Source organism: Bombina bombina, chromosome 6, assembly GCF_027579735.1.
Source record: "Bombina bombina isolate aBomBom1 chromosome 6, aBomBom1.pri, whole genome shotgun sequence".
In the NCBI taxonomy this organism is placed as follows: Eukaryota; Metazoa; Chordata; class Amphibia; order Anura; family Bombinatoridae; genus Bombina; species Bombina bombina.
Genome location: NC_069504.1, coordinates 576,234,336 through 576,262,180, shown reverse-complemented (window position 1 = coordinate 576,262,180; position 27,845 = coordinate 576,234,336). Strand labels below are relative to the sequence as shown.

Here is a 27,845-nt window from a genome sequence, read left to right as displayed (position 1 = left end):
AGCACGATTTTATGTGTAGAGTCTCTGAAGGTGATGCCCTCTATTCTTTTGTTTCTTCTAATGGTTTGGGCTAGCGTTTCTATAGCAAGTGCGAACAATAAGGGTGACAAAGGGCACCCCTGCCTGGTTCCGTTAGAGACCACAAATTTTTCCGATTGAAATACCACTCCTCTCACCACCGCTGTGGGGCAAGAATATAAGGTCCTCACTGCCCTTGTGAATTGGGTTGGAATACCGAAACCCTCCAGTGTTTCCCATAAGTAATCCCACCTCACCCTGTCAAACGTCTTTTCTGCGTCAAGTGACAGGGCGAGGAGGGGAACCTTTCTTCTCTTGGCCTCTGACATTATATGGACTAATCTTCTGGTATTATCGGATCCCTCCCGGCCTGGTATGAACCCAACCTGGTCCCCGTGTATCAATGTTGGTACCACTTTAGCTAAACGATTGGCTAATATCTTGGAGTATAATTTAGTGTCCACATTAATCAATGATATGGGTCTATAGCTCCCACATTCTGCTGGATCTTTGTCCGGTTTTAACAGCGTGACTAAATTTGCTTCCAGAAACTCTGTGGCTACTGTCCCTTGTTGCATAATCTCATTAAAAAATCGATGTAATATGGGTATAATTAGATGCGTGAAGGTTTTATAAAATTTCCCCGTGTACCCATCTGGGCCAGGAGCTTTCCCTATCTTAAGTTGCCTAATTGCTAGTTTAATCTCTTCGGTCGATATTTGACCTCTTAGGAATTTTGCGTTATCCTCTGACAAAGTGGGGATCTCTAAATTTTTCAAGAAAGACCCAATAGCATCTTTCAACGAGTTTGTATTGTCCCGGGCTGATTGAATATTATATAGCGACCTGTAGAATTCACAAAAGGCTAGACCAATTTCTTTTGGAGAGGTGACATTAGCATCGCCCCTATTAATAGAAATAAGAGCTGCTCTGTTGCGTAATTTATTTGCTAGGAATGCAGTAGGCTTGTTATTACAATAATAAAATTTCTGTCTGAACTTATCTAGAGTCCTATGGACTCTCAGAAGTTCTAGGTGTCTAATCTGTTTTTTCAAGGTTTGTATCTGGCTATCAACCTCAATAGAATAAGCCCTGGAGATTTTAAGCTGACAATCTCTTAGTTTACATGTTAATTCTGCCAATGTACCCCCTCTCATTCTTTTCGCTTTAGCTGCTGATTTAATATAGTGGCCTCTCATGTACGCTTTAACGGTTGCCCACAGATTTTGAGAACTTGTTTGGCCATCATCGTTTAATTTCAAAAATTCTATTATGGTCTCGGTAGAGTTTTGTACATCCGGAGGTGACTGAATCAGCCAATCTGCTAACCTCCACACATAACCTTCGTTAGGAATAATCAGACCTATCTCTAGTGTCACTGAGTGATGATCAGACCAAGAGGTCTGGAGAATCTTGGATCTCTCCATTTTATCCAAGAGTTTAGCTGTGACAAAAAAGGTGTCTATTCTGGAGAACGACCTATGAGGGTTCGAATAAAAGGTATAGTCTCGCACTGATGTATTACATGCCCACCAAGCGTCATATAATTGGAACTGGCACATCACCTTCCGAAATGCACTTGCTTTGGACTGTGAAGATCTATCTCTTTTGGTTGTAAGAGGCACCAATTTATCTACATCAGGGTCCCAGGTAAGGTTAAAATCCCCGCCCACACAGAGTTCCCCTTGTCTGATGGATGTTACTTGCCTAAGGACTTTGTTAAGAAATTGCGTCTGTTTTACATTAGAGGCGTATATATTGACCAGAGTAAAAAGGATATTATTGAGCTTGCAAACTAGAAAAATATATCGTGCCTGAGTGTCAACTTCGCTATAAATTTCTTCAAAACTCACTGAGTCCCTGATCAGAATAGCCACGCCTCTAGATTTCATGTGATGGGAGGCCCTGTAGATATGTGAATAATTGCGAAATTTAAATGCCTCACCTCTCTGCCGTTGCCAATGAGTCTCCTGAATAAATGCCACATCAATTTTGTTCCGTCTGAGCTGACTAAGGAGGAGACTTCTTTTAGTCGGGGAATTCAAACCCTGTGTATTGTGAGATAGAAACCTTAAACCAGTCAAGAGGGTAGGGAAGGGGGGGAAAAGGGGGGGGGAGGAGGAGAGGACAAATCACTTAAGCTAGAGAAAAATAAGGAAAATGTAAAAAGAGATAAGTTAAAAAGAGACTCTGTCCACTGGCAGTAAATTGCCTTCACGTACCATTCTTGATATCTTTATAGAAGAGAGTATAAGAGCAACTTATGTCAATACAATATCAGTAGCGGATAAACACTGCTTGCTTGTTCACCAATAATAGGGGTGAACAGTAGCTAAGAAGTCTAACCTTATTAAAACTTCCTTAATTGTAGTTGTAGATTACTCCTTAGCACAGGGAGAGAAGTAAGAGATGCAAAAGGGGGATAGAGAGAAGAGTAGAGTATACAGATAAAAAAGGAGGGGACGAAAAGAAAGGTGAAAAGTGAATAGTGACCAAGAAGTCTAATCCTGTTTACACTTTCTTTATTGTAACTGTAATTTACTTCGTAGCCCGTGATAGTGTGATAAGAGTAGAGAAGAAGGGAGAGTAGGGGGTGAAAAGATCTAAGAAGGGGGAAGAAGGGAGGGAGGCGGAGAGCGCTTGTGTGATCAAGTTATGATATACCACAACTTCTTTTATTATATTATTGATATGTAGACTGTTGTAAAAGTCGAGAGTCTACCAATTTAGTTTATTCGGTAAGTATAGGTTGTGGACTCTAGTGTTAGTGCACAATAGCTTCCTAACAAATCAACACTTTCTATCTTTAAGTCACTACTGAATTGGGTCTAGTGTAAATGGGTATTAAAGGTATGAAAGGGGGAGAATATATGTGGGGGTTAACTCTGCAACTAAACTGAAAAATATTATTGATGATTTTCATTTAGACAAATACATTGCATCTTCATATGTGTAATACTGCAGTCTCCATTTGTATGCAAAAAGAATTATTACTCAATACCTGCATTAACATTGTTCGTGCTGGTCTATAATAACCTTGTATAACAAACAAACATGCAGAGGAAAAAATAAAATAACTTAAGCTTATTACTAAACTTATTTTAACTTTTAAGAAACTAGTACCTGCGGAGAAAACAAAGAAAAAGGCACGACATTACAGGAAAAACATTACCAGATCCAGTTTGTCTGCCTCTCCGGTCTGTTGCTATGATGATTCGGATATGCCATCATACCCCAGCATTTCAGGTATAACTTCATTTCTAAATGGGTCTAAACATATCTTAAAAACACATAACTTAACATCTAAATAACATACTGATTCATCTTTGTTTCCTAGTATGGCAGTCCATCATCTCCTATTAACAACACTCTTTTTTGGGAAGTTGATTACTCAACTCAGTCCAGAAAAAACTACTATAGAGTTTGTATAAGGACTCAGAGAAAATCTCATTCTCCTGTCAATGCTGCCGGAACTCTATCTTGCTGTTTATACAGTCTTTTCGATAAAGGTTGCCATTCTGCTGCAGACGGCCTTAAGTCCATCTGTAGGATCGATGTAGAGTTTGAGCTTGCTGCCTGCTGCACCAGGCCCAGGGTTGTCATCAATCTCAGGCCCTGTTCCAAGGAGGAGACAACATAATTCTTGTTTCTCCAACATTGGTGTGTCCGGTCCACGGTGTCATCCATTACTTGTGGGATATTCTCCTCCCCCACAGGGAAAGGCAAGGAGAGCACACAGCAAGAGCTGTCCATATAGTCCCTCCCAGGCTCCGCCCCCCCCAGTCATTCTCCTTGCCGCTCTGAACAAGTAGCATCTCCTCGGGGATGGTGAGGAGTTTGTGGTGTTTAGTTGTAGTTTTTTATTCTTCTATCAAGAGTTTGTTATTTTAAAATAGTGCTGGTATGTACTATTTACTCTGAAACAGAAAGAGATGAAGATTTCTGTTTGTGAGAGGATTATGATTTTAGCAGCAGTTACTAAAATCAATTGCTGTTCCCACACAGGACTGTTGAGCTGAGAGAACTTCAGTTGGGGGGAACAGTTTGCAGACTTTTCTGCTCAAGGTATGACTAGCCATTTTTCTAACAAGACTGTGTAATGCTGGAAGGCTGTCATTTTCCCTCATGGGGATCGGTAAGCCATTTTCTTAGACTCAAACAGAATAAAGGGCTTATTATGGGCTATAAACTGGTAGACACTTTTAGGGGCTAAATCGATTGCTTATTTAAGTATTATATGCAGTTTGAAGTTGAATTTCACACTTTTATAACATTGGGGAACGTTTTTAGCACCAGGCACTTGTTAAGACACCTTCCCAGTCAGGAAGGGCCTTTCTCTGTAGTAGGCAGAGCCTCATTTTCGCGCCATTACTGTGCAGTTAATTTTGAGTTCAGTACATGCAGCTGCATGTGTGAGGGTCTGGAATCCACTAAAAACGTTCCTAGAAGGCTTCATTTGGTATCATATACCCCCCTGGGATTGGTGAAGTTGCAGCAAAGGCTGTGGCTGGGACTGTAAGGGGGTTAAAATTAAAAACTGCTCCGGTTTCCACATTTTAAGGGTTAACAGCTTGAAAATTGGGGTGCAATACTTTGAATGTATTAAGACACTGTGGTGAAAATTTGGTAAAGATTGGATAATTCCTTCATAGTTTTTCACATATTCAGTAATAAAGTGTGCCCTGTTTAACATTTAAAGAGACAGTAACGGTTTTGTTTTAAAACGGTTTTTGTGCTTTATTAACCAGTTTAAGCCTGTTTAACATGTCTGTACCTTCAGATAGATCATGTTCTGTATGTATGGTAGCCAATGTGGTTCCCCCTTCAAATATAGTGTGATAATTGTGCCATTGCGTCCAAACAAAGTAAGGACAGAACTGTCACAAATTGTAAAGTTGCCCAGGATGATTCCTCAGATGAAGGAAGTAGACATAGTTCTACATCATCTCCTTCTGTGTCTATACCAGTTATGCCCGCGCAGGCGACCCCTAGTACTTCTAGCGCGCCAATGCTTGTTACTATGCAGTAATTGACGGCAGTAATGGATAACTCCATAGCTAATATTTTATCCAAAATGCCAGCATTTCAGAGAAAGCGCGATTGCTCTGTTTTAAACACTGTAGAGCAGGAGGGCGCTGATGATAATTTTTCTGTCATACCCTCACACCAATCTGAAGTGGCAGTGAGGGAGGGTTTGTCAGATGGGGAAATTTCTGATACAGGAAGAATTTCTCAGCAGGCAGAACCTGATGTTGTGACATTTAAATTTAAATTAGAGCATCTCCGCGCATTACTTAAGGAGGTGCTATCTACTCTGGATGATTGTGACAATCTGGTCAACCCAGAAAAATTGTGCAAGATGGACAGTTCCTTGAGGTCCCGGTGCACCCTGATACTTTTCCGATACCTAAACGGGTGGCGGACATAGTGAATAAGGAGTGGGAGAAGCCAGGCATACCTTTTGTCCCTCCTCCTATATTTAAGAAATTGTTCCCTATGGTCGACCCCAGGAAGGACACATGGCAAACAGTCCCTAAGGTCGAGGGGGAGTTTTCTACTCTAGCCAAGCGCACGACCATTCCTATTGAGGACAATTGTGCTTTCAAAGATCCTATGGATAAAAAATTGGAGGGTTTGCTTAAAAAGATTTTTGTACAGCAAGGTTACCTCCTTCAACCTATTTCGTGCATTATTCCTGTCACTACAGCGGCGTGTTTCTGGTTTGAGGAACTGGAAAAGTCGCTCAGTAGGGAGACTCCGTATGAGGAAGTCATGGACAGAATTTACGCACTTAAGTTAGCTAATTCCTTTATTTTAGACTCCGCTTTGCAGTTAGCGAGGTTAGCGGCAAAAAAATCAGGGTTTACAATTGTGGTGCGCAGAGCGCTCTGGCTAAAGTCTTGGTCGGCGGATGTATCTTCCAAGACAAAATTGCTTAATACCCCTTTCAAAGGTAAGACCCCTTTTGGGCCAGAATTGAAAGAGATTATTTCAGTCATCACTGGGGGAAAGGGCCATGCCCTCCCACAAGATAAACCTTTCAAGGCTAAGAATAAGTCCAATTTTCGTTCCTGTCGTAATTTCAGGAACGGACCGGCTTTCAACTCGGCAGCCTCTAGACAAGAGGGTAACGCTTCCCAGACTAAACCAGCTTGGAAATCAATGCAAGGCTAGAACAAGGGTAAACAGGCCAAGAAACCTGCTGCTGCTACCAAGACAGCATGAAGAGGTAGCCCCCGATCCGGAACCGGATCTAGTAGGGGGCAGACTCTCTCTCTTTGCTCAGGCTTGGGCAAGAGATGTTCAGGATCCCTGGGCACTAGAAATAGTCTCTCAGGGTTATCTTCTAGAATTCAAGGAACTACCCCCAAGGGGAAGGTTCCACATGTCTCACTTATCTTCAAACCAAGTAAAGAGACAGGCATTCTTACATTGTGTAGAAGACCTGTTAAAGATGGGAGTGATACTCCCAGTTCCAACTGTGGAAAAAGGTCAGGGGTTTTACTCAAATCTATTTGTAGTTCCCAAAAAAAGAGGGAACTTTCAGACCAATTCTGGATTTAAAAATTCTAAACAAATTTCTCAGAGTGCCATCGTTCAAAATGGAAACTATTCGAACGATTTTACCTACAATCCAGGAGGGTCAATTTATGACTACTGTGGATCTAAAGGATGCGTATCTGCATATTCCTATCCACAAAGATCATCATCAGTTCCTAAGGTTTGCCTTTCTGGACAAACATTACCTATTGTGGCTCTCCCATTCGGACTAGCCACTGCTCCAAGGATTTTCACAAAGGTGCTCGGGTCCCTTCTAGCGGTTCTAAGACCCAGGGGCATTGCAGTGGCACCTTACTTGGACGACATCCTAATTCAAGCGTCGTCTCTTTCAAAGACAAAGGCTCACACAGACATTGTTCTAGCCTTTCTCAGATCTCACGGGTGGTAGGTGAACATAGAAAAAAAGTTCCCCGTCTCCGTCAACAAGAGTCCCTTTCTTGGGAACAATAATAGATTCTTTAGAAATGAAGATTTTCCTGACAGATGTCAGAGAGTCAAAGCTTTTAAACGCTTGTCAAGTTCTTCACTCTGTTCTACGGCCTTCCATAGCTCAGTGCATGGAAGTAGTAGGGTTGATGGTTGCAGCAATGGACATAGTTCCTTTTGCGCAAATTCATCTAAGACCATTACAACTGTGCATGCTCAAACAGTGGAATGGGGACTATACAGACTTGTCTCCAGTGATTCAAGTAGATCAGAAGACCAGAGACTCACTCCGTTGGTGGCTGACTCAGGATCACCTGTCCCAGGGAATGAGCTTCCGCAGACCAGAGTGGGTCATTGTCACGACCGACGCCAGTCTATTAGGCTGGGGCGTGGTCTGGGATTCCCTGAAAGCTCAGGGTCTATGGTCTCGGGAAGAGTCTCTTCTCCCGATAAACATCCTGGAACTGAGAGTGATATTCAATGCTCTCCGGGCTTGGCCTCAACTAGCAAAGGCCAGATTCATAAGATTCCAATCAGACAACATGACGACTGTTGCTTACTTCAACCATCAGGGGGGAACAAGGAGTTCTCTGGCGATGAGAGAGGTGACCAAGATCATCAAATGGGCGGAGGATCACTCCTACCACCTGTCTGCTATCCACATCCCAGGAGTGGAAAACTGGGAGGCGGATTATCTGAGTCGTCAGACCTTTCATCCGGGGGAGTGGGAACTCCACTCGGAGGTGTTTGCCCAGTTGACCCAATTATGGGGCATTCCAGACATGTATCTGATGGCGTCTCGTCAGAACTTCAAGGTTCCTTGCTACGGGTCCAGATCCAGGGATCCCAAGGCGACTCTAGTGGATGCATTAGTGGCGCCTTGGACTTTCAACCTAGCTTATGCGTTTCCACCGTTCCTTCTCATTCCCAGGCTGGTAGCCAGGATCAATCAGGAGAAGGCCTCGGTGATTTTGATAGCTCCTGCGTGGCCATGCAGGACTTGGTATGCAGACCTGGTGAATATGTCATCGGCTCCACCATGGAAGCTACCTTTGAGACAGGATCTTCTAGTACAAGGTCCATTCGAACATCCAAATCTAGTTTCCCTCCAGCTGACTGCTTGGAAATTGAACGCTTGATTTTGTCTAAGCGTGGGTTTTCGGATTCTGTGATAGATACTCTGGTACAAGCCAGAAAACCTGTGACTAGAAAGATTACCATAAAATATGGAAAATATATATCTGTTGGTGTGAATCCAAGGGATTCTCATGGAGTAAGATTAAAATTCCTAGGATCCTTTCCTTTCTCCAAGAAGGTTTGGATAAGGGATTATCAGCGAGTTCTCTAAAAGGACAGATTTCTGCTTTATCTGTCTTGTTACACAAACGACTGGCAGCTGTGCCAGATGTTCAAGCTTTTGTTCAGGCTTTGGTCAGGATCAAGCCTGTTTACAGACCCTTGACTCCTCCCTGGAGTCTAAATTTGGTTCTTTCAGTTCTTCAAGGGGTTCCGTTTGAACCCTTGCATTCCATAGATATCAAGTTGTTATCTTGGAAAGTTCTGTTTTTGGTTGCTTTTCTTCTGCTAGAAGAGTTTCTGAATTATCTGCTCTGCATTGTAATCCGCCCTATCTGGTGTTCCATTCAGATAAGGTTGTTTTGCGTACTAAACCTGGTTTCCTTCCAAAGGTTGTTTCCAACAAGAATATTAACCAGGAAATAGTTGTGCCTTCTTTGTGTCCGAATCCAGTTTCAAAGAAGGAACGCTTGTTACACAATTTAGATGTAGTCCGTGCTTTAAAGTTCTATTTAGAAGCAACAAAGGATTTCAGACAAACGTCTTCTCTGTTTGTAGTTTATTCTGGCAAGAGGAGAGGTCAAAAAAGCTACTGCTACCTCTCTTTCCTTTTGTCTGAAAAGCATCATACGATTGGCTTACGAGACTGCCGGACGGCAGCCTCCTGAACGAATCACAGCTCACTCTACTAGGGCTGTGGCTTCCACATGGGCCTTCAAGAACGAGGCTTCTGTTGATCAGATATGTAAGGCAGCGACCTGGTCTTCTCTGCACACTTTGTCCAAATTCTACAAATTTGATACTTTTGCTTCTTCGGAGGCTATTTTTGGGAGAAAGGTTTTGCAAGCCGTGGTGCCTTCTGTTTAGGTAACCTGATTTGCTCCCTCCCTTCATCCGTGTCCTAAAGCTTTGGTATTGGTTCCCACAAGTAATGGATGACACCGTGGACCGGACACACCAATGTTGGAGAAAACAGAATTTATGCTTACCTGATAAATTACTTTCTCCAACGGTGTGTCGGTCCACGGCCCGCCCTGGTTTTTTAATCAGGTTTGAAGAATTTCTTTCTCTATACACTACAGTCACCACGGCACACTATAGTTTCTCCTTTTTTTCTCCTAACCGTCAGTCGAATGACTGGGGGGGGCGGAGCCTGGGAGGGACTATATGGACAGCTCTTGCTGTGTGCTCTCCTTGCCTTTCCCTGTGGGGGAGGAGAATATCCCACAAGTAATGGATGACACCGTGGACCGGACACACCGTTGGAGAAAGTAATTTATCAGGTAAGCATAAATTCTGTTTTTCGTGCTGAAAGAAAAGTCTTACTGGGAAGCCCCATCTATACTTGATCCCAGCTTTCCTCAAGCTGAGGGTGATAGGCGCAAACAATCTTCTTTTTGCTAGAGTGAAAGAGGAGAGGTCAGGGAACAGCTGCACGCCAGGGTATTTTTCATTGAATGATTTATTAGAGAATGAAGCTCTCATTAGTCTCTTTAAAAGTGAAATAGTGGAGGCGTATGATGACATCTCTTGGTAAATCTGCAGCCATTGTTCTCGGTCTGAGGGCTCTATGAGCTCTATCTATCAAGGCGTCCGTATCCTGAAGAGGGCCCAGAAGGCCTTTAAATAGGGTCAGTAGATATACAGGTAATTCAGAAGGGCTTACATCTTCCTTAATCCCCCTTATCCTAATATTATTCCTCCTGGACCTATCCTCTATATCAGCCATCTTGGATTCTAGGTCGCTGATAGTTTCCGCCAAAGCTTGGGCATTGGGAAAGCAAATTAGCCTGATCAACGGCCATGTCCTCTTGTTTCCTCTCCAAAGCTTCTGTTCTTTCGTTTTGTGTGTTAAGGTCTCTTCTTAAGTCCGCTACAGAGTTCCGGATTTCACTACTGAGGGAAGTGTAGTGGGTGTCTATCTTTGACGATAGGGCATTAATTGATTCCAGGACCTTATATTCAGGTTCAGAAGGTTTCCCCTTAGCTTGAGTCTCTAGGTCCGACGTCTCCTTATATGAGGTGTGCGAATCCCTGGATTCTTCGTCTGATCCATCTCTGTCAGAGAGTATTCTACTATTAAAATGGTCCGCTACTGTGCGTTTGGGACCTTCTCCTATTATTTGTTGATGCTTTTTCTTATTAGAATGTGCCATTTTGAACCAGCAATTGGAGATTTCTCTGCTAATAAGATTGTAGACAATTTGATGATATTACACAGATTGGTCCCTTTGGTGGGTAGAATCTCCTGTTCTGACTGCTAGAACAAGCTCCGAGTGTTGTTGTCGTTGCCTAGTACCCCCACTTCTCCCCCATCAAAGGGTTCTAATGTGAGGTCATGGTTTAGGTTTCTCTATTTATTAAGGCCAGAGCTATGACCACTTTATTCTTAAGGATGTAAGAGAGAGAGATGACAATAATGCACCTACATCAGATAATTTCTGTTTGGCGCAGCTCCTCAGGGACAGTGTCCTCACTGGACCAAGACGGGAAAAGGAGTGTGGATATGACCTGCTGTGACTCAGCACAGCAGGAAATGGGAGAGGAGTGCGCCCCTCAAATTTGATGTGTGCTTGGTGTGTAGAGCTAGGACATCTATTAAAGTGTTGCAGGATCCACAGTAAAGAAGTTATTTCCAAAAGTCCAGAATTTTCAACTCTGTGTCTTTAAATCAGGGATAGGATGTAACTGCGTTGTGTGCAGTATAGTTTTTTAAAAACACTACCCACAGAAATATTTGTTGCAGTTTTTTAGGGCTGGTAGATCTAGGACATCTATTAAAGTGTTGCAGGATCCACAGTAAAGAAGTTACTTCCAAATGTCCAGAATTTTCAATTCTGTGTCTTTAAATCAGGGATAGGATGTAACTGCGTGGTGTGCAGTATAGTTTCTCAAAACACTACCCTCAGATATATGTGTTGTAGTTCTTTAGAGCTGTACTGGTACAGGTATTTTAATATCTTGTAAGTTCCTATGTAGGGTTAAATGTATTCTGAGATTCCTTTAGCTAATTTGTCTGCAGCACATTCCAGCGGCAAGTGAATAAAGAGAGCTGCGCAACAAGATGGCTAAAATGGCGGATCTTCGCGCCAAATCCTATGTAATGGATTTGATTGTCCCCAGACCCACTCAAACTTAGTATAGTGGGATCGCTCTCTGTAGAGCTTATTATAAACTTTCCCCAAGTGTCCAAGCAAATGCATGTATTATATGGAGGGCTCCCGCCTCAGAATTACTTTCAGCAGATTACGGGGCCCAGATCAGTTAGTAACACACTGTATATAGCAAGTCAATTGCGGCCGCCGTAACCCCTGGACCTCCTTAGCTACCAGAGCTTCTATACTGAGGTCTTACCTAGAAACTGAGCCTCCTCAGTGCTCCTGTCACTCGTAGCTGGAATCAATAGCGGGCGTCCGCAGACCGGCACTTCTTAGCTTGGGACCGGTCAGTGTGGCTTAAGAGTCTCTCAGTTCTGCAGCAGGTGACCACCAGAGCGGATCCCCGACCCTCCGGGTGTGAAGCAGGCACTTACAAAGGCTTGCTGTGCCGCTGTGGCTGCACTATATAGCCGGGATCAGAGTTTGCGGAACTTCAAAAGGCGAATCCGGTCTGCAAAGTCACCCGTTAGCACTCCTTACGCTTCTCCAAGCTAACAGGGATTAAAGCCAAGTAAAATTTTCTATTATGATAGGTTTTTAATATAAATTTGCCTTCCAAAGTCTCAGAGCTTCTCAGCCGCACAACCTCTTCATTCAGCGGTTAACTCCGCCCCCCCCGTATCTTCTTCTTTAAGAGGCTCCTCTGTCCTCCACTCATTACCTGTATTAATGGCACCTGTTTGAACTTGTTATCAGTATAAAAGACACCTGTCCACAACCTCAAACAGTCACACTCCAAACTCCACTATGGTGAAGACCAAAGAGCTGTCGAAGGACACCAGAAACAAAATTGTAGACCTGCACCAGGCTGGGAAGACTGAATCTGCAATAGGCAAGAAGCTTGGTGTGAAGAAATCACTAAAAATCTCCCTCGAGCTGGGGCTCCACGCAAGATCTCACCCTGTGGGGTCAAAATGATCACAAGAACGGTGAGCAAACATCCCAGAACCACACGGGGGGACCTAGTGAATGACCTGCAGAGAGTTGGGACCAACATAACAAAGGCTACCATCAGTAACACACTACGCCTCCAGGGACTCAGATCCTGCAGTGCCAGACGTGTCCCCCTGCTTAAGCCTGTACATGCCCGGGCCGGCTTAAGTATGCTAGAGAGCATTTGGATGATCTAGAAGCGGATTGGGAGAATGTCATATGGTCAGATGAAACCAAAGTAGAACTGTTTGGTAGAAACACAACTCGTTGTGTTTAGAGGAGAGAGAATGCTGAGTTGCAACCAAAGAACACCATACCTACTGTGAAGCATGGGGGTGGCAACATCATGCTTTGGGGCTGTTTCTCTGCAAAGGGAACAGGACGACTGATCCGTGTACATGAAAGAATGAATGGGGCCATGTATCGTGAGATTTTGAGTGCAAACCTCCTTCCATCAGCAAGGGCATTGAAGATGAAACGTGGCTAGGTCTTTCAGCATGACAATGATCCCAAACACACCGCCCGGGCAATGAAGGAGTGGCTTCGTAAGAAGCATTTCAAGGACCTGGAGTGGCCTAGCCAGTCTCCAGATCTCAACCCCATAGAAAACATTTAGAGGGAGTTGAAAGTCTGTGTTGCCCAGCGACAGCCCCAAAACATCACTGCTCTAGAGGAGCTCTGCATGCAGGAATGGGCCAACATACCAGCAACAGTGTGTGACAACCTTGTGAAGACTTACAGAAAATGTTTGACCTCTGTCATTGCCAACAAAGGATATATAACAAAGTATTGAGGTGAACATTTGATATTGACCAAATACTTATTTTCCACCATAATTTGCAAATAAATTCTTTTCAAATCAGACAATGTGATTGTCTGGATTTGTTTCCACATTTTGTCTCTCATAGTAGAGGTATAACTATGATGAAAATTACAGGCCTCTCTCATCTTCTTAAGTGGGAGAACTTGCACAATTGGTGGCTGACTAAATACTTTTTTGCCCCACTATATATATATATATATATATATATATATATAAAGTACAGACCGCACTCCAGTCTCCACAGCTCTTGCCCCGGGTGCACCAAACAAGCATACACTATGAGGAAATAAAGAGCACTCCACGGGACTTATCAATCAACACACTTTGCTGTAGTAAACTTACTTGTCTGAGGACGGACTTGTCTGAGGACGGACAGTTGTCCGAAAACGTTTACTACAGTAAAGTGTGTTGATTGATATGTCCCGTGGAGTGCTCTTTATTTCCTCATAGTGTGTGTGTGTGTATATATATATATATATATATATATATATATATAATATGTATGTGTGTGTGTGATAATGTTAATCTAAAATATATAAATGATATATTCCTTTATATCTCTAGGTATAGATATATAGCTATATACAGATATATACTGTATATAAAAATGTATTTACAATATAAATAACATTTTCCTCTATGTGAAGAACATTGGAATGAGAAATATTAATAACTCATGTCAGGTTAGAGCGCAAGCGATAAATGTTAGATATTTTTACTTCTGTGCTCTTCATCTACCTTTCTGCACCAGACCTACCTCCTTCCTTACTAACCCGTGTCACTAACTGTCTTTCTCATATCTCATCTTGGATGTCCTCTCACTTACCTTAAGCTAAATCTCTCCAAAACTGAACTCCTTATTTTTCCCCCTTCTTCCAATGTCTCCACCCCCAAAATTTCTATAACTGTTGATAATTCCATCATTACTCCTACCCCGCATGCCCGATGTCTTGGGGTCACACTTGACTCAGATCTTTCCTTCACTCCTCACATTCAGTCCTTGGCTAAAGCCTGCCGCTTCCACCTTAAAAACATCTCTAAATTTCGACATTTCCTTACACAAGATACAACTAAGATTTTAAGCCACTCTCTCATCCTTTCCCGCCTTGACTACTGCAACTCCGTCCTCTATGGTCTACCTAGCTCCCGCATAGCTCCTTTACAATCCATTATGAATGCCTCTGCCAGGCTCATCTTCCTTACTCATCGTTCTTCATCTGCTGCGCCTCTCTGCCAATACCTTCACTGGCTTCCTCTTGCCTCTAGGATTAAACACAAAATCCTCACTCTGACATAAAAAAACTCTCAACTGCACTGCTCCCCCCTACATTTCAGAACTTGTCTCCAGATACTCTCCCTCCCGTCCCCTTTGATCAGCTCAGGATCTCCTCCTCTCCTCCTCTCTTGTTACTTCCTCACGTTCCCGTCTACAGGACTTCTCCAGACTGGCCCCCATCTTGTGGAACTCCCTGCCTTGCTCCACAAGACTCTCCCCTAGTTTCAACATCTTCAAGCGCTCCCTAAAAACTCTACTATTCAGGGATGCTTACAACCAACACTAACCTTTCCTAACTACATTGCTTTCCCCTTGAACCCCTTAGAATGTAAGCCTATGAGCCCAGCTGTTTGCAGATCACCTTCATAAGAGCCAACTACAACAGTGAAACTCTCGGCAGGGCCCTCTACCCACTTGATCCCTGCAAAAGCTATCCTGTATATTGACTATGTTTACAGCGCTGCGGAATCTGTTGGCGCTCTACAAATACCTGATAATAATAATAATAATCTTCATTGAAGTCTATGGGGAGAATAAGTTAATGCAGTTGCACGTTAGAGTTAGTTAGAGCTTGTCGGGTTTCGTTTGTGTGCAAAATTTTTACTTTGAACTTGTAATATATACAAAAAGTATTACTTCTAGCGTTGTACTAAATAGCGCTCAACTTGTGATCTAGCCCATAGTTTTTATTTTTTCCCCCCAGTTGTTCAGACTTGCATGTTATGTCACACAGACTATTCTGTTGAGAGAAGCTATTTTCTCCAACATAGGTGTGTCCGGTCCACGGCGTCATCCTTACTTGTGGGATATTCTCTTCCCCAACAGGAAATGGCAAAGAGCCCAGCAAAGCTGGTCACATGATCCCTCCTAGGCTCCGCCTACCCCAGTCATTCTCTTTGCCGTTGTACAGGCAACATCTCCACGGAGATGGCTTAGAGTTTTTTAGTGTTTAACTGTAGTTTTTATTATTCAATCAAGAGTTTGTTATTTTAAAATAGTGCTGGTATGTACTATTTACTCAGAAACAGAAAAGAGATGAAGATTTCTGTTTGTATGAGGAAAATGATTTTAGCACCGTAACTAAAATCCATGGCTGTTCCACACAGGACTGTTGAGAGCAATTAACTTCAGTTGGGGGAACAGTGTGCAGTCTCTTACTGCTTGAGGTATGACACATTCTAACAAGACGATGTAATGCTGGAAGCTGTCATTTTCCCTATGGGATCCGGTAAGCCATGTTTATTAAGATAGTAAATAAGGGCTTCACAAGGGCTTATTAAGACTGTAGACTTTTTCTGGGCTAAATCGATTCATTATTAACACATATTTAGCCTTGAGGAATCATTTATTCTGGGTATTTTGATATGATTATATCGGCAGGCACTGTTTTAGACACCTTATTCTTTAGGGGCTTTCCCTAATCATAGTCAGAGCCTCATTTTCGCGCCGGTATGGCGCACTTGTTTTTGAGGACAGCATGGCATGCAGCTGCATGTGTGTGGAGCTCTGATACATAGAAAAGTCTTTCTGAAGGCATCATTTGGTATCGTATTCCCCTTTGGGCTTGGTTGGGTCTCAGCAAAGCAGATTCCAGGGACTGTAAAGGGGTTAAATATAAAAACGGCTCCGGTTCCGTTATTTTAAGGGTTAAAGCTTCCAAATTTGGTGTGCAATACTTTTAAGGCTTTAAGACACTGTGGTGAAATTTTGGTGAATTTTGAACAATTCCTTCATACTTTTTCGCAATTGCAGTAATAAAGTGTGTTTAGTTTAAAATTTAAAGTGACAGTAACGGTTTTATTTTAAAACGTTTTTTGTGCTTTGTTATCAAGTTTATGCCTGTTTAACATGTCTGAACTACCAGATAGATTGTGTTCTGACTGTGGGGAAACCAAGGTTCCTTCTCATTTAACTATATGTATTTTATGTCATAAAAAAATTTAGTAAAAATGATGCCCAAGATGATTCCTCAAGTGAGGGGAGTAAGCATGGTATTGCATCATCCCCTCCTTCGTCTACACCAGTCTTGCCCATACAGGAGGCCCCTAGTACATCTAGTGCGCCAATACTCCTTACTATGCAACATTTAACGGCTGTAATGGATAATTCTATCAAAAACATTTTAGCCAATATGCCCACTTATCAGCGAAAGCGCGACTGCTCTGTTTTAGAAAATTCTGTAGAGCATGAGAACGCTGATGATATGGTTTCTGAAGGGCCCCTACACCAGTCTGAGGGGGCCAGGGAGGTTTTGTCTGAGGGAGAAATTTCAGATTCAGGAAACATTTCTCAACTAGCTGAACCTGATGTGATTACTTTTAAATTTAAGTTGGAACATCTCCGCGCTCTGCTTAAGGAGGTGTTATCCAATTTGGATGATAGTGATTATCTGGTCATTCCAGAACCACTATGTAAAATGGAAAAGTTCTTAGAGGCCCCGGGGCCCCCCGAAGCTTTTCCTATATCCAAGCGGGTGGCGTACATTGTTAGTAAAGAATGGGACAGGCCCGGTATACCTTTAGTACCTCCCCCCATATTTATAAAATAGAATAGTCGACCCCAGAAAGGACTGATGGCAGACAGTCCCCAAGGTCGAGGGGGCGGTTTCTACTCTACACAAGCGCGCCACTATACCCATAGAAGATAGTTGTGCTTTCCAAGATCCTATGGATAAAAAATTAGAAGGTCTGCTAAAGATGTTTGTTCAGCAAGGTTCCCTTCTACAACCAATTGCATGCATTGTCCCTGTCACTGCAGCCGCGTGTTTCTAGTTTGATGAGCTAGGAAAGGCGATTATTAGTAATTCTTCTTCTTATGAGGAGATTATGGACAGAATTCGTGCTCTTAAATTGGCTAATTCTTTCACCCTAGACGCCACCTTGCAATTGGCTAGGTTAGCGGCGAAAAAATTCTGGGTTTGCTATTGTGGCGCAGAGCGCTTTGGTTAAAATCTTGGGCAGCGGATGCGTCTTCCAAGAACAAATTGCTTGACATTCCTTTCAAGGGGAAAACACTCTTTGGCCCTGACTTGAAAGAGATTATCTCTGATATCACTGGGGGCAAGGGCCACGCCCTTCCTCAGGATAGGTCTTTTCAAGACCAAAAATAAACCTAAGTTTCGTCCCTTTCGCAGAAACGGATCAGCCCCAAGGGCTACGTCCTCTAAGCAGGAAGGTAATACTTCTCAAGCCAATCCAGCCTGGAGACCTATGCAAGGCTGGAACAAAGGAAAGCAGGCCAGGAAACCTGCCACTGCTACCAAGACAGCATGAAATGCGGGCCCCCGATCCGGGACCGGATCTGGTGGGGGGCAGACTCTCTCTCTTCGCTCAGGCTTGGGCAAGAGATGTTCTGGATCCTTGGGCGCTAGAAATAGTCTCCCAAGGTTATTCTCTGGAGTTCAAGGGGCTTCCTCCAAGGGGGAGGTTCCACAGGTCTCAGTTGTCTTCAGACCACATAAGAAGACAGGCATTCTTACATTGGGTAGAAGACCTGCTAAAAATGGGAGTGATTCATCCTGTTCCATTAGGAGAACAAGGGATGGGGTTCTACTCCAATCTGTTCATAGTTCCCAAAAAAGAGGGAACGTTCAGACCAATCTTAGATCTCAAGATCTCGAACAAGTTTCTCAAGGTTCCATCGTTCAAGATGGAAACCATTCGAACACTTCTTCCTTCCATCCAGGAAGGTCAATTCATGACCAAGGTGGATTTCAAGGATGCGTATCTACATATTCCTATCCACAAGGAACATCATCGGTTCCTAAGGTTTGCATTCCTGGACAAACATTTCCAGTTCGTGGCATTTTCTTTCGGATTAGCCACTGCTCCTAGGATTTTCTCATAGGTACTAGGGTCCCTTCTGGCGGTGCTAAGACCAAGGGGCATTGCTGTAGTACCTTACTTGGACGACATTCTGATTCGAGCGTCGTCCCTTCCTCAAGTAAAGGCTCGCACGGACATTGTCCTGGCCTTTCTCAGATCTCACGGATGGAAAGTGAACGTGGAAAAGAGTTCTCTATCTCCGTCAACGAGGGTTCCCTTCTTGGGAACTATAATAGACTCCTTAGAAATGAGGATTTTTCTGACAGAAGCCAGAAAAACAAAACTTCTAGACTCTTGTCGGATACTTCATTCCGTTCCTCTTCCTTCCATAGCGCAGTGCATGGAAGTGATAGGTTTGATGGTAGCGGCAATGGACATAGTTCCTTTTGTGCGCATTCATCTAAGACCATTACAACTGTTCATGCTCAGTCAGTGGAATGGGGACTATTCAGACTTGTCTCCGAAGATACAAGTAAATCAGAGGACCAGAGACTCATTCCGTTGGTGGCTGTCCCTGGACAACCTGTCACAAGGGATGACCTTCCGCAGACCAGAGTGGGTCATTGTCACGACCGACGCCAGCCTGATGGGCTGGGGCGCGGTCTGGGGATCCCTGAAAGCTCAGGGTCTTTGGTCTCGGGTAGAATCTCTTCTACCGATAAATATTCTGGAACTGAGAGCGATATTCAATGCTCTCAAAGCTTGGCCTCAGCTAGCGAGGGCCAAGTTCATACATCAACCATCAGGGGGGAACAAGGAGTTCCCTAGCGATGGAAGAAGTGACCAAAATCATTCTATGGGCGGAGTCTCACTCCTGCCACCTGTCTGCTATCCACATCCCAGGAGTGGAAAATTGGGAAGCGGATTTTCTGAGTCGTCAGACATTGCATCCGGGGGAGTGGGAACTCCATCCGGAAATCTTTGCCCAAGTCACTCAACCGTGGGGCATTCCAGACATGGATCTGATGGCCTCTCGTCAGAACTTCAGAGTTCCTTACTACGGGTACAGATCCAGGGATCCCAAGGCGGCTCTAGTGGATGCACTAGTAGCACCTTGGACCTTCAAACTAGCTTATGTGTTCCCGCCGTTTTCCTCTCATCCCCAGGCTGGTAGCCAGGATCAATCAGGAGAGGGCGTCGGTGATTTTGATAGCTCCTGCGTGGCCACGCAGGACTTGGTATGCAGATCTGGTGAATATGTCATCGGCTCCACCATGGAAGCTACCTTTGAGAGACCTTCTTGTTCTAGGTCCGTTCGACCCACTCCAGCTGACTGCTTGGAGATTGAACGCTTGATCTTATCAAAGCGAGGGTTCTCAGATTCTGTTATTAATACTCTTGTTCAGGCCTGAAAGCCTGTAACCAGAAAAATTACCACATAATTTGGTATATCTGTTGGTGTGAATCTGCAGGATTCCCTTGGGACAAGGTTAAGATTCCTAAGAGTCTATCCTTCCTTCGAGAAGGATTGGAAAAAGGATTATCTGCAAGTTCCTTGATGGGACAGATTTCTGCCTTGTCTGTGTTACTTCACAAAAAGCTGGCAGCTGTGCCAGATGTTCTAGCCTTTGTTCAGGCTCTGGTTAGAATCAAGCCTGTTTACAAAATTTTGATTCCTCCTTGGAGTCTCAACCTAGTTCTTCAGGGGGTTCCGTTTGAACCCTTACATTCCGTTGATATTAAGTTATTATCTTGGAAAGTTTTGTTTTTGGTTGCAATTTCTTCTGCTAGAAGAGTTTCAGAATTATCTGCTCTGCAGTGTTCTTCTCCTTATCTGGTGTTTCATGCAGATAAGGTGGTTTTGCGTACTAAACCTGGTTTTCTTCCAAAAGTTGTTTCTAACAAAAACATTAACCAGGAGATAGTTGTGCCTTCTTTGTGTCCTAATCCAGTTTCAAAGAAGGAACGTTTGTTGCACAACTTGGATGTAGTTCGTGCTCTCAAATTTTACTTAGCAGCTACTAAGGATTCAGACAAACTTTGTCTTTGTTTGTTGTTTATTCTGGTAAACGGAGAGGTCAAAAAGCAACTTCTACCTCTCTCTCCTTCTGGATTAAAAGCATTATCCGATTGGCTTATGAGACTGCCGGACGGCAGCCTCCTGAAAAAATCACAGCTCACTCCACTAGGGCTGTGGCTTCCACATGGGCCTTCAAGAACGAGGCTTCTGTTGATCAGATATGTAAGGCAGCGACTTGGTCTTCACTGCACACTTTTTCTAAATTTTACAAATTTGATACTTTTGCTTCTTCTGAGGCTATTTTTGGGAGAAAGGTTTTGCAAGCCGTGGTGCCTTCCATTTAGGTGACCTGATTTGCTCCCTCCCTTCATCCGTGTCCTAAAGCTTTGGTATTGGTTCCCACAAGTAAGGATGACGCCGTGGACCGGACACACCTATGTTGGAGAAAACAGAATTTATGTTTACCTGATAAATTACTTTCTCCAACGGTGTGTCCGGTCCACGGCCCGCCCTGGTTTTTTTAATCAGGTCTGATAATTTATTTTCTTTAACTACAGTCACCACGGTAACATATGGTTTCTCCTATGCAAATATTCCTCCTTAACGTCGGTCGAATGACTGGGGTAGGCGGAGCCTAGGAGGGATCATGTGACCAGCTTTGCTGGGCTCTTTGCCATTTCCTGTTGGGGAAGAGAATATCCCACAAGTAAGGATGACGCCGTGGACCGGACACACCGTTGGAGAAAGTAATTTATCAGGTAAACATAAATTCTGTTTTTTTTTATTGCCAGTGTTTTGTAGTCGAAGAAAGTTAAGTGCATTTACAACCATTAACCATATATAGAACCACTTTTATGAATCTATATGAAAGTTATCCATAATTAACATGAATTTTGTTTAGGACCAATTGTTGTTGCACATGCATATAACCAAAAAGTAAAGTGTTACATTTGAGACGTGTTTAAAGGAATCTAAAACTCCAAACTTAAAGTGAAGGTAAAGTTACAGCGTTCATTTTGCAGTATTGTATTTTTAAGCATATGAAATACAGAGTCGCTAAGTTATTTTTTTGAAAATATTAATTATTTATATAATATTGGGCTTTGTTTTTTCCCTACCGTTCCGTTTGAAACTCCTCCCATTAGCCATTTCCTGTGTTTTGATATTGTAATGTATAGAGCGGTCCCACCCGCTCTATAGGTGTCTACAAGGCTCGTGCACGGCGAGTATACAAACTGCGCATGCGCATCAACTCGCTGATGCTCAACAATGCGCATGCGGTAATCCCATCCTGTGTGTTTTACAGTGCAATTTGTATTAACCATGCGCGAAGCGGGGCCGCGCTCGCCTTGTCAGTATGAGCAAAAAAAACTAACGCATGCGCATATCGTCCAAGACCATGCTGACGTCAAATGACGGCCGCCTAACGGCCATAAAGTCAATTGGCTGGTGAAAAAACGTGACCAGCAGGTAGAAAAAAAAGAAAAATAACGGGCTGATTTATGAGATGGCGAGCTGCAAAATAAAAACGGAGATAACAAAGGATCAAAGTAAAAATATAAATTTTAATGAATGAAAGTGCCATTTATTTGTATTGATATGTATAGGATTTCATTCAAAACAATCGAACTTTACCTTCACTTTAAACCCATGTGAAAAAATTTCAGTTTTAAAAAAGTAGTTTTTCATATATAAGCTGAAATGTTTTTGTAAAAGTAACAACTGTTTAATTGGCAGATTTTATTATGCACAGAGTAAAGATGCATATGTCCTATGCATGCTCAAACACTGAAAGAGCAGGTATTCATACGCAATGATGCAAACTCAGTTATTGCAGCTGTGTTTGATTGATGGTGCATGAGACATTTGTACATATGCTTTATTAGCAGTAAAAGCTATACAAAAATGATTCTATTCTAAAGTTAAATGGATTTATGTGCGATTCAGTTTTGAGTTTTAACAAACAATGTAGTTAAAATTAAGTATCATAACCCTGGCCCATATTATCCCATGCTGTTAATTGTGTAATCTCTTTATCTACAGGCAGTCAGTCGGCCTGTATTTATAAAAGACAGGTTACAACTCTATGAAAACTTGAAGAGGGAGCATGATGCTTTGCTTGCAGAAAGGGCTTCAAACCAGAGCAAACCTATTAAGATTACATTGGCTAATGGGAAGGTGATTGACGGCGAATCTTGGAGAACCACACCTTATCAAGTGGCATCTGGGATCAGGTAAGAGTGAATATTTATTTGCATTACTTTTTCACTATATGGAATTGGATTCATTTGAGAAAATATATATATATATATATATTAACAAGGTAGAAGCGCACTCTCACTCAATTCACATCCACCGGGGTGCTAGCAGATACATCAATCTATCCGGCAAAACAGCTTGCACACTCTGGATTTTTTAAATAGTGTTTTATTCCAAACAAAACAGACAAGGAAGGGTTGAAGACCCCCGAAATGTCACCTGTTTTGTTTAGAATAAAACACAATTTTTGCCGGATAGATTGATGTATCTGCTAGCACCCTGGTGAATGTGAATTTAGTAAGAGTGCCCTTGGGGGCAGTGTAATATTTTCCAATATTATATTATTTTCTTCTATCTGAAGCACACATTAATTGTATAATTTAACATATATGTATTTAATGATAATTTGTGCAATTAAAATTGAACATTTATAACATTAGCAATTTTTACTGAACATTATTCAGCATGACTGTCACAAATCATTATTTCATTTTTTGGGACAGTCTCCATACATTTGGCTGTTGGTGAGATTTTTTTTTTTTATCTTTTGTTTTTAAATATACATTAAAATAGACAATGGGACCTATTTAACAAGGTGCGGACGGACATGATCCCATTTTGCAAATCATGTCCGCCGCACATCGATAACTGCCGAAAGCGTACGCTGTCGTCATTTATCTTTGCACCAGCAGTTCTTTTGAACTGCTGGTACAATGCCGCCCCCTGCAGATTCGCAGCCAATCGGCCGCTAGCAGGGAGTGTCAATCAACCCGATCGTATTGGATCGGGTTGATTTCTTGCGAGTTCTGTCCGCCTCAGAGCAGGCGGACAGGTTATGGAGCAGCAGACCGCTACTTCATAACTTGTGTTTCTGGAAAGCCTGAAGGCTCGCCAGAAACACGGGGCTTCAAGCTCCATACAGAGCTTGATAAATATGCCCCAATGTGTTTTGATTTAAAATAGATTAATTAAAAAAATAGATTTAGCTAAATGTAACCATGTTTGTAAATACATATGGAGCTTTATTTCCCTTGTTTTTCTCCCTCAGTCGAGGCCTGGCTGATAACACTGTCATAGCCAAAGTGAACAATGAGTTATGGGATTTGGACCGTCCATTTGAAGAAGACTCCACCTTGGAACTCCTTATGTTTGATAATGAAGAGGCTCAAGCAGTAAGTAACATGACTGTCTCACTACCTGTCAATATAGAGTATTTTTGCTGATTTTATAACGTAGAAAAAAAACTCACTGAATGTTTTTATTGGGACTGACAATCTTTGCTGGAAAAAATGACAATTAAAGGGGCATGAAACCCAAAAATGTACTTTCATGATTCAGGTAAATCATAACATAGGCTCAGCTAGCTGCTGATGGGTGGCTGCATTGACTTACTGTTATTGACTTACTGATGTGTTCAGCTAGCTCCCAGTAGTGCCTTGCTGCTCTTTAATAAAGCATACCAAAGAATGACGCAAAATTGATAATCGATGTAAATAGGAAAGCTGTTAAGAATAACAACCTTTTTTTTTCAGTCATGCGACTGCTATTGAAAACAGTGCACTAATTAAAATAGCCAGTAGGTGAAGCTGTCCGCTTGTGTTGCAGCAAAGTTATGCAAGCTTAGCAGACTGAAATTAATCTGTGTACATAGAACAGACCTTAGCTATCGAGCATCTTTCAAAGCAACAAGATCTAGCAGCCACTTCCCTATTATCTTCCTGTCCAGCTGCTTGAGGTGAGGGTGCCTAACTGCCTATTAATCACTCCACATTGAAATGCATAGAATAGATGCAAACCCAATATTATCTAACATGCTAACAATGTAGAGAACCGTTTGCAGAAAAATGCAAGTAATAAAATGTTTTTGTTCATTAAACTTAGTTTGATGATACAGTCGGTTGTGTGATTATTTAATTAGGGATATAATGCTGTTTAGCATTTAAAGTCTTCATTTAAAAGCTTTAAAAATAATGTATTAGGTGTTACTTATGACAATTTTGAGAGGGGCCTGGAACCTAACTCCCTCACTTCCCATTGAATTACATTAAAAACTGGGTTTCAATTTACAATGGTTTAGATATACAACCATTCCTTCTGCAACCTAACCCCGGCGTAAACTGAGGGCTACCTGTATTTATTTTTAAATGCAAAAGTGGAATAGGCCAATATTTCCAGTCCCAGATTGACTACTACTTCAAACTTTAAGTAAATGGAATCAGTAGTTTTTATATGTGTTATGTGCAAAATTATACTCTGTTAAACAGTTTTTATTTGATACTTTATACTTGTAAACAGACATTATCAAATGATTCAAAGGCCAGCTAATTCTAAAGGCTACAGATGCCCTCACCATAAAAATACCAAATATATGTATCATTATTATATTTATTCATGGATAACATTTCAGAACAGACCTATAACCACATTTCTTTCATACAGGTGTTGAGAGTCCACGATCCATTACTCCTGGGAATTACTTTTCTTAACCACTAGGAGGAGGAAAAGATTCCCAAATCCCAAAAACTCTATAAAACACTTCCACCTCTCAGATACCTTAGTCTTTACTTTGCCTCCACTGGAGGTGGTCGAAGAATGAAGTTACACATCTGATTCTTCAGAGAGAGGGGTTCTTAGTCTATAATGAGGCCAGGTTTCCCCTCGGAGTACAGTGCTTGTCAGAGGAATGTATATGGGGTATGTTTTGTGGCTCTTTTTTTCGCCTCATGGGAAATCTGACACAGACCCTCCATAATTGGTCCCAAGGACTTGTCTTTTGCCTTCTCCTATGGATCTACAATATACTGCTATTCCAGAACGTCTGCTGATATGTTTCATTACTGGTTTGTCTTTCTACTGGCTGTTTGCTGGTAGATGAGTTTCTATTGATAAGTATATTTATTTTTCATTTTAGACACTCTATAGTTTTAATTTATATATATATATATATATATATATATATATATATATATGTGTGTATGTATGTATATGTATATACATGTATATACAGACCATAAAAGACATAATAACATATAGTAGACTTGCCCCCATAAATACCCCACACCGTGCATAATAGTCCTGAGCGTGTATGCAGCGTCTGCGTTCCGGTGGCGCAGCTGCGCATGCGCCAACGGCCTACCACGGTACCACGCACAAGCCAAATATAAAAAGCAAAGTAGTAATTGTTATGGAGCACTAGTATTCCCGTACATCTAATTAGTTGATCACTATCCACACCTTCTGTACACAGCATATTACATGTATTGCTCACTCTCCTTTGTATATATAAATAGTGATCCCTCAATGTTCATCTCTACACTCAATACATAAACTTGCTACATCTATATCACTAGTGTGTATGTAAATTCTTCATATTGTTTATTTCTACATTTACCTAGGTGTGTATATCAGCATACTATACAGCTTCATTATTAGTTCTGGTGTATCATATATCTAATGACTATAGTTTGAGCGTCAGACAAATCAGACACTAATTTACTATTGACACCATACAGCTGTCATTTAAAAAGACGTTCCTGATCGTTAGCGTATCTGACTATTAACACTCAAATGAGTGTAATCCTATCTCACACAGCGCTCAATTTGGAAATGAAAAAATACCATTAACATATGTTTCGTTATAAACATTCCTTAACATAACCCTGTACAGAATCTAATCATATAATCTAGTTTGTCCTTAATAAAATGGTGACACAATACTGCTATCAATAAAGTAGCTGTGCTCATTTACGAATGGATCCACCTGTTCTCACATAGATAAGCCTAACTATAATATCTACTTCTCAACTAGTTTAATTATATTAAAAATGCTATACTACAAATAGCTATTCATAAGAGGTCTCAGTTAACTGTCTATAATAGATGGAAACCAATATTAAATCTGGGTCCATAAATACATGGTCTAGGGGCTATTAAAAATTACTTAAACAATATACACTAAACTTAGGGAATATATAGTACACATAAAATGGATTAGAAGGAAATACTATAATTAACCCAAATATTCAGAAGATATTAAGTACTAACTTATGAGATAATTCTTAACCAACTAGCTTGAATCTAGTACTATTTTGAACACAGGTACATATACAACTTAGAGAAAACATTGTAGGTCCATGTTAGTGTTCACTCCTCTGGGTATTAGAGTCTGAAGCATAAAGATCCATCTGCTTTCTTTCTGTAGCAAAAGCCTTGCTCTGTCACCACCCCTGAACAATGATCATGTATTTGAGTTCAGATACAGAATGTTTAGCCAAAAGGAAGTGCTTGGTGACCGGCTGGTCAACTTTAGCCTTTAGCCAGGGCGCTCCTTATCGCACACCTGTGATTGGCCATACGGGTCCTCAGGTCATCATTTGTTTTCCCAACATAGTATCTTCCACAACTACAATGTAGCAAATACACAACATACCTAGTGGTACAAGTTAACCGAAACCTAATATTGTACCTCTTATTGGTCCAGGGATGTGTAAATAATTTGCCTTGTGTTAGACCACTATAAGTTGTACACCCGCTACATTTGTAGCATCCAACTTTAGGTGTTCCCAACCATGTTCCTGGGTTGTAGCTGGCCTTAAAGTCTGATCTCATTAGTATATCGCGTAATGATCTACCTCTCTTGTAACCAATCCTCTGAGCCACGTAATTATGTAGTGGAAGGTGTTTATCGCTTCTGATTATTTCCCAGTTTTTCCTCAAGCTCCTCGTATCTGGGGTAAATGTGGTCACAAAAGTAAGTCTCTTCTCATCGTTCATTTCTGGCTGTTTCTTTATTAGTGCTTCTTCTTGGGTTAATTCTTCCACTTCAGTCATAGTGGATTGTAGATTCTTCTCATAATATACTCTCTTGCTGAACTTCTCCTTCATGTCAACTAACTGCTCTTTGTTCAAAGTGCCCACAGAGTTGTTTCTTACAAACCTTTTTAGCTGTGATTTCGGGAGAGCATGTTTCAAGGCAGGTGGATGACAACTGTCAGTCCTGAGTAAGGAGTTTCTTTCGGTTTCTTTGCTGTACAGTGTAGTTTCCAAGTGTTGTTCTCTCTTAAAGATTCTAAGATCCAAAAAGTCTATACTAGACTTTGAAGATGTCATCTTGAACTTTAGGTTGTCAGTAGTTTTGTTCAGGGTCTCAAACCATTCATCCAGTTCATCTTGTACTCCCGACCAAATCAGGAACAGATCATCTATATATCGTCTGAATGACCAAATCCTATCATCTTTGAAGCAGTCCATCTTTAAATCTTCAAAATCAGACATGTAGAGGTTCGCATAGGATGGGGCCACATTGGACCCC

The 27,845-nt window shown here is 41.8% G+C and overlaps 1 protein-coding gene across 1 annotated transcript in view; it reads left to right on the top strand.

Moving 5' to 3' along the window:
- Positions 1–27,845, top strand: part of LOC128663291 (threonine--tRNA ligase 2, cytoplasmic-like) — a 411,905-nt gene that overhangs the window by 137,665 nt on the left and 246,395 nt on the right. Inside the window, exons 3-4 of the mRNA XM_053717549.1 lie at positions 22,319–22,509; positions 23,583–23,706. Of these exons, the coding sequence (XP_053573524.1) occupies positions 22,319–22,509; positions 23,583–23,706 (315 nt within the window). The remainder of the gene's footprint in view (positions 1–22,318; positions 22,510–23,582; positions 23,707–27,845) is intronic.